Source organism: Somniosus microcephalus, chromosome 3 (assembly GCF_052327205.1).
Source record: "Somniosus microcephalus isolate GS21.2 chromosome 3, FLI_Smic_1.0, whole genome shotgun sequence".
Taxonomy (NCBI): Eukaryota; Metazoa; Chordata; class Chondrichthyes; order Squaliformes; family Somniosidae; genus Somniosus; species Somniosus microcephalus.
The window spans coordinates 167,192,275-167,204,351 of record NC_140989.1 but is presented as its reverse complement, the minus strand read 5'-3'; the positions used below and the strand labels follow the sequence as shown (position 1 = coordinate 167,204,351).

The 12,077-nt window shown below is 46.1% G+C and overlaps 1 protein-coding gene across 1 annotated transcript in view; it reads left to right on the top strand.

The window, feature by feature from the left end:
• Positions 1-11,178, top strand: part of LOC147121531 (androglobin-like) — a 127,183-nt gene extending 116,005 nt beyond the window's left edge. Inside the window, exons 8-9 of the mRNA XM_085977881.1 lie at positions 6,573-6,751; positions 11,048-11,178. Coding sequence (XP_085834007.1) covers positions 6,573-6,751; positions 11,048-11,178 — 310 coding nt within the window. The remainder of the gene's footprint in view (positions 1-6,572; positions 6,752-11,047) is intronic.
• Positions 11,179-12,077: the final 899 nt, after the last annotated feature.

Sequence of the window (12,077 nt, the reverse complement as noted above, 5' to 3'; positions counted from 1 at the left end):
AAACCTTATGTGCAAATTGGCTGCTGAGTTTCCTACATTACAGCAGTGACTACACTTCAGAATTGGCTGTTATGCACTTTGGGACATCCAGAGGTCGTGAAAGGTGCTATACAAATGGAAGTTCTTTTATATTTTACTTTGAGACTGAGTGCCAGGTCGATGTAGGCCAATGCCCTCCCTAAAACTCTTCTCTTTTTTGCCAAAAATGCACCCCTCCGTTATGTCCTGGGTTTCACATGTGCTAATGGATTATGCCTAAGGGCTCTGAACCAAGGTGGGGTTAACTCCAAAATGGTAGGGTTGGTGATAGGAGATGGGAACCAAATCAAGCCTTTGAGGTGGGCTTGTTGATTCAATACCTGAGCCCGGCAGGCCCACAATACTCCTGGGCATGATCCATGATTGACCAGCCAGCCTGGCTCATTAATAAAATTTGACACAGAGCCGATATTAGGACAGATGACAAAAAGCTTGGTCAAAGAGGTAGGTTTAGATAGTTACCTAGAGTATATCTTTAATTGGTGGTATTGAATTAATTTAAATTAATGAAAGGGATAAGTCATGCCAGAAGAGCCCAGCCCCGTGTTATGCTCCTCTTGCTCTATGTGGGAACTCAGGGACGCTGCCAGTGTCCCTGACGACCACGTGTGCCAGAAATGCATCCAGCTGCAGCTACTAACGGGCCGTATTGAGGCGCTGGAGCTGCGGATGGATGGGTTGTGGAGCATTCACGATGCTGAGAGGGTCATGGATTACACGTTTGATGAGTTGGTCACGCCGCAGGGTAGGGCTGCACAGGCAGAAGGGAAATGGGTGACCACCAGGCGGAGAAATAGAAGCAGGCAGGTAGTGAAGGGGACCCCTGTGGCCATCCCCCTTTCAAACAGGTATACCAATTTGGATACTGTTGAGGGGGATGACTCACCAGGGGAAGGCAGCAGCAGCCAACTTCCTGGCACCAGGGGTGCTTCTGCTGCTCAGGAAAGGAGGAAAAAGAGCGGAAGAGCTATAGTGACAGGGTATTCTATTGTAATGGGAATAGATAGATGTTTCTGCGGCCGCAAATGAGACTCCAGGATGGTGTGTTGCCTCCCTGGTGCAAGGGTCAAGGATGTCTCAGAGCGGCTGCAGGGCATTCTGGAGGGGGAGGGTGAACAGCCAATTGTCGTGGTGCATAAGGTACCAACGATATAGGTAAAAAAACGGGATGAGGTCCTAAAAGCTGAATATAGGGAGTTAGGAGGTAAATTAAAAAGTAGGACCTCAAAGGTAGTAATCTCAGGATTGCTACCAGTGCCACATGCTAGTCAGAGTTGAAATAGAAGGATATTTCAGATGAATACGTGGCTAGAAGAATGGTGCAAGGGGGAGGGATTCAAATTCCTGGGACATTGGAACTGGTTCTGGGGGAGGTGGGACCAGTACAAACTGGACAGTTTGTACCTGGGCAGGACCAGGACTGATATCCTAGGGGGAGTGTTTGCTAGTGCTGTTGGGGAGGGTTTAAACTCAAATGGCAGGGGGTTGGGAACCTGTGCAGGGAGACAGAGGAAAGGGAAGCAAGGATAGAAGCAAAAGACAGGAAGGAGAAAAGCAAAAGTGGAAGTCGGAGAAATCAAGGGTGTAAATCAAACATGGCCGCAGTAAACAATAATTCTAAAAGGTCTAAGAGTGTTAAAAAAAACAAGCCTGAAGGCTTTGTGTCTTAATGCGAGGAGCATTCGTAATAAGGTGGATGACCACCAGGCGGAGCAATAGAAGCAGGCAGGTAGTGCAGGGGACCCCTGTGGCCATCCCCCTTTCAAACAGGTATACCAATTTGGATACTGTTGAGGGGGATGACTCACCAGGGGAAGGCAGCAGCAGCCAACTTCCTGGCACCAGGGGTGCTTCTGCTGGTCAGGAAGGGAGGAAAAAGAGTGAGAGAGCAATAGTGGTAGGGGATTCTATCGTAAGGGGAACAGATAGGCATTTCTGTGGCCATAGACGTGACTCCAGGATGGTTTGTTGCCTCCCTGGTGCCAGGGTCAAGGATGTCACTGAACGGCTGCAGGGCATTCTGAAGGGGGAGGGTGAACAGGCAGAGGTCGTGGTTCACATTGGGACCAACGACATAGGTAGGAAGAGGGATGAGGTCCTGCAGCAAGAATTTAGGGAGCTGGGTAGCAGATTAAAGAGTAGGACCTCAAAGGTTGTAATCTCTGGATTACTCCCGGTGCCACGTGCTAGTGAGTATAGGAATAGGAGGATAGAGCAGATGAATGCATGGCTAAAGAGTTGGTGCAGGAGGGAGGGCTTTAGTTTCCTGGATCACTGGGCCTGCTTCTGGGGAAGGTGGGACTTGTCCAAGTCGGACGGGTTGCACCTGAACCAGAGTGGGACAAATATCCTTGCGGGGAGGTTTGCTAGCACTGTTTGGGGGGGTTTAAACTAAAATGGCAGGGGGTTGGGAACCTGAGCAGGGAGACAGAGGAAAGGAAAACAGGGATAAAAGCAAAAGATAGGAAGGAGAAAAACAAAAGTGGCAGTCAGAGAAATCAACGGTTTAAATCAAACGTGGCCACAGTAAATAATAATTCTAATAGGTCTAAGAGCGTTAAAAAAACAAGCCTGAAGGCTTTGTGTCTTAATGCGAGGAGCAGTTGTAATAAGGTGGATGAATTAGCTGCGCAAATAGAGGTAAATGAATATGATTTGGTTGGGATTACGGAAACGTGGCTCAAGGATGGCCAAGACTGGGAACTCAACATCCAGGGGTATTTGATATTCAGGAAAGATAGGCAAAAAGGAAAGGGAGGTGGGGTAGCATTAATGGTTAAAGAAGGGATTAATACAATTGCAATGAAGGATATTAGCTCTGATGATGTGGAATCTGTATGGGTAGAATTGAGAAATACTAAGGGGGAAAAAAACATTAGTGGGAGTGGTATATAGACCTCCAAACAGTAAGGCGGAGGTTGGGGATGGCATTAAAAAGGAAATTAAAGAAGCGTGCAATAAGGGCACAGCAGTCATCATGGGTGACTTTAATCTATATATAGATTGGGCCAACCAAATTAGTAACAATACTGTGGAGGAGGAATTCCTGGAGTGTTTACGGGATGGTTTCCTGGACCAATATGTCGAGGAACCAACCAGAGATCAGGCCATCTTAGACTGGGTATTATGTAATGAGAAAGGATTAATTAGCAATCTTGTTGTACGAGGCCACTTGGGTCGGAGCGATCATAATATGATCGAATTCTTCATTAAGATGGAGAATGAAGTAGTTGACTCAGAGACAAGGGTCCTCAATTTAAATAAAGGAAACTACGATGGTCTGGGGAGCAAGTTGGGTAGGATTGATTGGGGAATGGCACTCAAAGGGTTGACGGTGGATAGGCAATGGCAAACATTCAAAGACCGAATGGATGAGCAACAGAAATTGTTCATCCCAATTTGGCATAAAAATAAAACAAAAAAGGTGACTCAACCATGGCTAACAAGGGAAATTAGGGATAGCATAAGATCCAAGGAGAGGACATATAAATTGGCTAGAAAAAGCAATAACCCTGAGGATTGGGAGCAGTTTAGGAGTCAACAAAGGAGGACAAAGGGATTAATTAAGAAAGGGAAAATAGAATATGAGAGTAAGCTAGCAGGGAACATAAAAACTGACTGTAAAAGCTTTTATAGATATGTGAAGAGAAAAAGATTGGTGAAGTCAAGCGTAGGTCCCTTACAGTCAGAATCAGGGGAATTTATAATGGGAAACAAGGAAATGGCAGACCAACTAAATACATACTTTGGTTCTGTCTTCACAAAGGAGGACACAAATAACCTCCCAGAGATGTCGGGGAACATAGGGTCTGATGAAAGGGAGGAACTGAAAGAAATCAGTATTTGTAGGGAAATGGTGTTAGGAAAATTGATGGGACTGAAGGCCGATAAATCCCCAGGGCCTGATGGTCTACATCCCAGGGTACTTAAGGAAGTGGCCCTAGAGATAGTAGATGCATTGCTGGTCATCTTTCAGAACTCGATAGACTCTGTAACAGTACCCATGGATTGGAGGGTAGCTAATGTTACCCCACTATTCAAAAAAGGTGGTAGAGAAAAAGCGGGGAATTATAGACCGGTAAGCCTGACATCGGTAGTGGGGAAAATGCTAGAGTCCATTGTAAAAGATGTAATAGCAGAGCACTTGGAAAGCAGTGACAGGATCGGACAACGTCAACATGGATTTACAAAAGGTAAATCATGCTTGACTAATCTACTGGAATTTTTTGAGGATGTAACTGGTAAAATAGATAAGGGAGAACCAGTGGATGTGGTGTATTTGGACTTTCAGAAGGCTTTCGATAAGGTCCCACGTAAGAGATTAGCATGCAAAATTAAGGCACATGGGATTGGGGGCAAGGTATTGACTTGGATAGAGAACTGGTTGGCGGACAGAAAGCAAAGAGTTGGAATAAACGGGTCGTTTTCCGAGTGGCAGGCAGTGACTAGTGGGGTACCACAAGGATCGGTCCTAGGACCCCAGCTGTTCACAATATATATTAATGATCTGGACGAGGGAATTGGATGTAATATCTCCAAATTTGCAGACGACACAAAGCTGGGTGGGAGGGTAAGCTGTGAGGAGGATGTCGTGAAACTCCAGTACGATTTGGACAGGTTGGGTGATTGGGCAGAAACATGGCAAATGCACTATAATGTGGATAAATGTGAGGTTATCCACTTTGGTGGCAAAAACAGGAAGGCAGATTATTATTTGAATGGCAATAGATTGGGAGAAGGGGAAGTGCAAAGAGACCTGGGTGTTATTGTGCACCAGTCGCTGAAGGTAAGCATGCAGGTGCAGCAGGCGGTTAAGAAGGCAAATGGTATGTTGGCCTTCGTAGCAAGAGGGTTCGAGTACAGGAACAAGGATGTCTTGCTACAGTTGTACAGGGCCTTGGTGAGACCGCACCTTGAGTATTGTGTGCAGTTTTGGTCACCTTACCTGAGGAAGGACGTTCTTGCCATGGAGGGAGTGCAGCGAAGAATCACCAGGCTGATACCTGGGATGGCAGGAATGACGTATGAGGAGAGATTGTGTCGATTGGGCTTATACTCACTGGAGTTTAGAAGATTGAGAGGGGATCTCATCGAAACCTATAAAATTCTGTCAGGTCTGGACAGACTAGATGCAGGAAGGATGTTTCGGATGGCCGGGGAGTCCAGAACCAGGGGTCATAGTCTAAGGATAAGGGGTAAGCCATTTAAGACTGAAATGAGGAGGAATTTCTTCACCCAGAGAGTGGTGAACCTGTGGAATTCTCTGCCACAGAGGGCGGTGGAGGCCAGTTCATTAAATATATTCAAGAAAGAGTTGGATATATTTCTTGAGGCTAAAGGGATCAAGGGATATGGGGAGAAGGCAGCGACAGGGTACTGAATTTGGATGATTAGCCATGATCTCATTGAATGGTGGAGCAGGCTCAAAGGGCCGAATGGCCTACTCCTGCTCCTATCTTCTATGTTTCTATGTTTTAAGGAGCATCTTAGAAAGAAGGAGAGAGAGGTGGAGAGGTTGAGAGGACCTGGAGAGGTAGACCATTGACTGGGGAATGGGAGTCTTCTGACTTGGCTTCAGATAACTGCCAAGCCAATGCTCTAATGAGTAGGCTGGAACCGGCTAGACGAGCAGCTGGAAACTTACCTGTGCACTGTGCTGAGAGACTGCACAATACTATCTGATTAAAGCTCAGCAGTACTCTTTCTGTAACCTCCATAAACTCTCTGAGATCTCTGCACTCCTCCAATTCTGGCCTTTTGCGTATCCCCGATTTTCATCGCTCCACCATTGGCGGCCGTGCCTTCAGCTACCTAAGCCCTAAGCTCTGGAATTTCCTCTCTAAACCTCTCAACCTCTCCACCTCTCTACCTCTCTCTCCTTTCTAAGATGCTCCTTAAAACCTACCTCTTTGACCAAGCTTTTTGTCACCTGTCCTAATATCTCCTTATTGGCTCAGTGTCAGATTTTGTTTGGTAACGCTCCTGTGAAGTGCCTTGGGACGTTTTACTACATTAAAGACGCTATATAAATGCAAATTGTTGTTCCACGGTAAATACCATTTCAGGTAAATTCTACATGTGTGAATTTCTCAGTTGATTAAGTTGGAAACTTGTAAACACAAAGATGGGTTTCAATGTGTTAGACACCCGACTAACCCCGAAAACAAATTGTGGAAGAGTATTATCTCCTGTGACTTAGTGATATTAGTTATGGCAGGATTATCAGGAGTGAAGTAGTAAAACACTGCTGTCAAACCGGATAGTCTTTTGTAGACTGTTTTCTGGTGATATTTTAGTGAGATGCCTCTGTGTAGTTACGCTTTTGCCAACATAACTGAAAATGTCTTTGTATAAACGGGTGTCTCATATTTTCTTCAGAATTAGGTCTTTGCTTCTGTGCACCTGCTTTAAAAATGTAGGCAACACTTTTGTGCCTTTTATATTTTAATACATACACACACCTGCGAATATGGAAAGATGCTTTCTGATTTGTTCCCAAAGGGTACAATTTACCTTTGGCAAATTTCTTCCAGATCCGAACAGTCTGAGAGAGTCTGGTCCTTTCTGAAGACTATGGTACCAGAGTTCATTTTGGTAAATGAAGAACATGTTGCAGAGATAGTGATTTTGACAGAGTCGATGGAAAAAATTAAAGAGAGCGAAGGGAAGATAGATAGTACCATTGCCAAACCAGCTGAAAAAGTTACCAAAGGTACAACTGTTGCATTTCTTTTTGAAAATTAAGTTGCCACCGGAATTGATTGCTGACCCCAAGACCGCCTACTTCTAGCTCTGTGATATCGCCTGTCTTCACCCCGCCTCAGCTCCTCTGCTGCTGAAACCCGCATCCATGTCTTTGTTACCTCCAGACTTGACGATTGCAATGCTCAATGGCCGGCCACCCACCTTGCACACTCTTTAAACTTCAGCTCATCCAAATCTCTGCTAACCATATCCTAACTTGTACCATGTCCTGTTCACCCATCATTCCTGTGCTCACTGACCTACATTGGCTCCCGGTCCGGCAACATCTCCATTTTCAAATTCTCATCCTTGTGTTCAAATCCCTCCAAGGCCTCGCCTCTACATATCTCTGTAACCTTCTCCAGCCCTACAATTCCCCTAGTCCCCTCCACCCCCGAGATCTCTGCGTTCCTCCATTTCTGGCCTCTTGCATCCCTGATTTTCATTGCTCCACCATTGGCAACCATGTCTTCAGTTGCCTGGGCCCTTAGCTCTGGAATTCCCTCCCTGAACCTCTCTGCCTTTCTATCTCTCCTCTCCTTTAAGTTGCTCCTTAAATCCTACCTCTTTGACCAAGCTTTTGGACATCTGTCCTAATATCTCTAAGTGGCTCGGTGTCAAATATTATTTGATAACACTCCTGTGAAGCGCTATGGAACGTTTTTGCTATGTTAAAGACATTATATAGGGGGCATGATTAAGAAGTTTGCAGATGATACAAAAATTGGCTGTGTGGTTGATAGTGAGGAAGAAGACTGTAGACTGCAGGAAGATATCAATCGACTGGTCAGGTGGACAGAAAAGTGGCAAATGGAATTCAATCCGGAGGAGTGTGAGGTAACGTATTTGGGGAGGGCTAACAAGCTGAAGTTTAAAGAGGGTGCAAGGTGGGTGGCCGGCCATTGAGCATTGCAATCGTCAAGTCTGGAGGTAACAAAGACATGGATGCGGGTTTCAGCAGCAGAGGAGCTGAGGCGGGGTGAAGACAGGCGATGTCACAGAGCTAGAAGTAGGAATACACTATAAATGGTCGGATACTGAGCGGTGTAGAGGAACAGGGGGACCTTGGCGTGCATGTCCACAGATCCCTGAAGGTAGCAGGACAGGTAGATAAGGTGGTTAAGAAAGCATACGGGATACTTTCCTTTACTAGCTGAGGCATAGAATATAAGAGCAGGGCAGTTATGCTTGAACTGTATAAAACACTAGTTACACCACAGCTAGAGTACTGCGTACAGTTCTGGTCACCACATTACAGGAAAGATATGATTGCACTAGAGAGGGTACAGAGGAGATTTACGAGGTTGTTGCCTGGACTGGAGAATTTTAGCTATGAGGAAAGATTGGAAAGGCTGGGGTTGTTTTTCTTTGGAACAGAGGAGGCTGAGGGGAGGTTAAATTGAGGTATATAAAATTATGAGGGGCCTAGATAGAGTGGGTAGGAAGGACCTATTTCCCTTAGCAGAGAGGTCAATAACCAGGGGGCATAGATTTAAAGTAATTGGTAGAAGGATTAGAGGGGAGTTGAGAATTTTTTTCACTCGGAGGGTGGTGAGGGTCTGGAATTCACTGCCTGAAAGGGTGGTAGAGGCAGAAACCCTCGTCACATTTAAAAAGTACTTGGATATGCACTTGAAGCCCCGTAACCTACAAAGCTATGGCCCAAGAGCTGAAAAGTGGGATTAAGCTGGATAGCTCTTTTTCAGCCAGCACAGACATGATGGGCCGAATGGCCTCCTTCTGTGCTGTACATTTCTATGATTCTATATAAATGCAGGTTGTTGTTGAATTCATGACACTGTTTGTACTTTCCTACTTTTAATATTTGTATTTTCATTCTTTTTATGGTTGTACTTTCACAGTTATAATATTTGTACTTTTAATCCTGTGAATACATATATACTGTATATATTTCTGTAACAATGTTTCTCAGGCATGTTATTTTACAGGCGGGGGGGAGGAGGTGGGGGGGGCGGGGACTGTGTTGGGTGAATTTGCCCATTTATCTTTTGCTCACGGCCTCACTGGGATTTAAATTTTAACTATCGTGGGGATTTTCCAGCTCCTTTTTACCTGGCATAAGTTTAATGAGTGTCAAGTCTGTGCCCAAATAGGCACTCAAAAACAGCTCAATTATTGGGAGTTGAACCCCCAGTTCCACCTTTCTGTCATGGAGCCCTCACCCTGGGGCTCACTGTATCCCATATGAGTCCTTATAATAGAGGCAGAGCAGGTGCAAGAGGAAATGCGGGAGGCACGCAGGTTAAGGCTACACTAAAGGAGAAGACGACTAATTAGGAGGCCCCTTCCACCAGAGTCCAGAGACCATGCCAATCCCTTGATGATGTCTCAAAGGGTGTCTGCTTAGGGAAATAACAAGTTTCAGTAAGAAAGCAACAGGGAACTATGTCTCCTGTTGCAAACTAACCTCCAACCTAGGCATCTGAGGTGGCATGGTTGGCTGACCAGGTCATATCAGCTGTCATTAGGAGAGAGAATGGGTTCATGAAAGTGGACTGTAGCCACAGCACTTGTACTGGGTCCTGGATCCTACTGCACGCTGATGGATGGGATGGCATACCTGATGGGTTAGATCCTGGGAGATGGAGCCCAGAAGCTCTTGGAAGCTGGTTGCCATCATCCTCTCCAAACAGTCCCCCAGGGCCTGAAGGCCAGTGATCAAAGCATCCATGTTGGATGCACCAACTAATCTGGAGACCTTGCTTTTGGGGACGGAGTGTTCGTGATGCCACGATCCGCTCCAGATAGTGCTGCATTGTGTCAAATCCTCCTCAGATATTGGCAGTGAGGATGGTATTGGACTTCACCAGTCACAGGTCCTCTGAGATGGTCCTCAGTGCCTCCGTGTGAGTGTGATGCTCATCCAGCATCCTTCTCTTCAGAGCAGGACCCCAGAGATCAGAGCCTGCAGCCCCTTCTCCTCACTGTCAGATCCCACTTTCACCCCTGACTCCCCTGGCACAACCGTGTCTTAGTCAGTACAAACCTTCATTGGAACAATTTACAACCCTCGGGTGGATGTCTCTGGGCAGGTGAGTGAGAGAAAGAGTGAGTGGGTGAGGATATGGCGGACAGGGCAGAGGTGGAATGTTGCTTGCCTCTTTCTCATCCCCCCCCCTCCTCCTCAGTGGTTTCATGCTCAGGTTTGTCCAGAGGAAAAGGAAATGAAGAGATTGTATGATATTTGGCGGCTATCATGACAGTTCCTCCATAGCTTTAGAAGGCGTGTCGTAATGTTACTTGCAAGGCTGCAGATGGTCCAGGCCAACCTGCAGCAACCACTGACCATCCTGCGCGTCCCCATCCCAACAGGTTCTTGCCGCATGGCTTCCCAGGGTCTCCCTAGTTTCACGTGCATAAGGACTCATGGTGGAGACCACTACCCATGGCCTGAGAGCAGTGGTTATGGGCCACATCCTCCTGTGAGAGAGAAGACATGAGCATTGCAGTGAATACTGGGCAAAATGTTCTGTTAAAAATTAAGGTTATAACCGGGTCAGAAAGCAAGAAAGGACAAACGTGGTGAGTTGGGGACAGCGTGCTCATGCATGGCCTACTGTGAGGTGCATTTGTAGGTCGCAGGTGACACGGGATGGGAGAAAGGGATCAGAGGTACAGAGTAATATCCCAGAGGAGTGTGAAGACTATGAGTGAAGGAATGCCACAGGTATAAAGAAGGGTCAGAGGGAGTAGGCCCCTTATCTTGACTGCTCTGGTGAGGTTGTTAAACTTCTTACTGCACTGCAAAAGAGTCCTGGAGTTGAACCACCTCCCTCCACACAGTGTGTAGCACATTCATGGTGGTTCTCCAGCCATCCTTTGACCCCAAACAGCCCATCCCACCTTCCCCCATATCTCTGTCAAGAGGAATTCCAGGGGCTGGGTCCATAGAAGTTTGCTGCTCCTTTCTTCGATCTGACTCCAGTCCTTTCTATACCAGGTTGGCTGCTTCCCGCAGACCCCCGCAATTTCGACTGGTCGTCACTGACACCAGCAGGTGGAACTCGGCTCACTTCCAGCAATGCAACAGCAAAGCCAGAATTGTGGGCCGAAGACCTTTATTATTTGTAAAAGTGGGCAGATTGATACGGAAAATCCTATATACATGGTCGCAATCTCATCAGATATCTCTGTCCTGTTATACACCCGGAGGTTGATTTACAATAATGTAGATAGCGGGAGTGAGCAGTAAAAAGGCGTGCATGGGCTTTCAGTAATTTTTTTTAATGATGTATTTTCTCAGAAAAACTGGAATTAAAAGAGGTCGGGAAGAAAAAGAATAAGGAAGGAGAATATGTTAAAGACAAAAAACAAATCAGCACGTTCAACGGCAAGCCGGAACACACTCTCGGAATATATCTTTATCTTTTATAGAAAGTAAGTTAGAAGCCTGGTTGCTAAAGGTTTGTAATTTTTTGCCCTTGCTCCATCAGATCTGCACTTTCCTTGTTGAGATTACTGGGAGGCACTTTATCAAAACTTCTCTGACATTTTTAACCTAGCAGTAACATCTCTCCCCACCAAAGCAGCAATGGAAGGGAAGTTCAGCAAAGGGGCTATACTGGTAATACAAATGCATTGTTCCAGCCATCAATTTTCATTTTATTGGAGTGAAATAGTAGTAATCTATATATAAGACCTCTTCTGTCTGTCTGTCTGTCTGTTCTCTATACGTTCGAAAGTTATAGAGCGTACCTACACGCGCGTCATGTCAAAAGAAAACTTACGATTACGGACCGGTCATCGGCGTATTTACGTTTCGGCCGGACAAAAATTGCGCCCGCGGTATCCAAAAAACGTTCAACATTCCGCTCATTTGCATCTCATTAGCGATAGAGTGACCTCGAGGTCGACCAAATCGTACGGCGGGTTCCTGGCGCGTGCGGCCGGGCCCCTCCTCCGGTCGAGTGACGGGACGATTGACCAATCCTACGCTTCGGGTGACCTGACCGTCGACCAATCGGTGCGTGTGTGGGGCGGGCCTTATCGTTCTGAACCGAAGTGAGTGGCCGCCATCTTGATTCCATTCTTTTTCCCGCTTTTCTGCATTTTCCTTTTCAAACCTACATTTCCAGCAAAAAAAAAATTGTGCTTTATTAAATTGTTTTAAAATTGTTTTTAAAAAAACTTAATTCATTTGTAAACCTGAAGATTCTTTTTCCTACATTTCCCCGTTTTTGTAAGCCCTCATAACCTAGGCCTCAAAGCCTGGGCATCTCCTGCTCAGCCACGCCCGAGCTAGGTAATTGTCCCACGGCTTCTGCTAAGCTCCC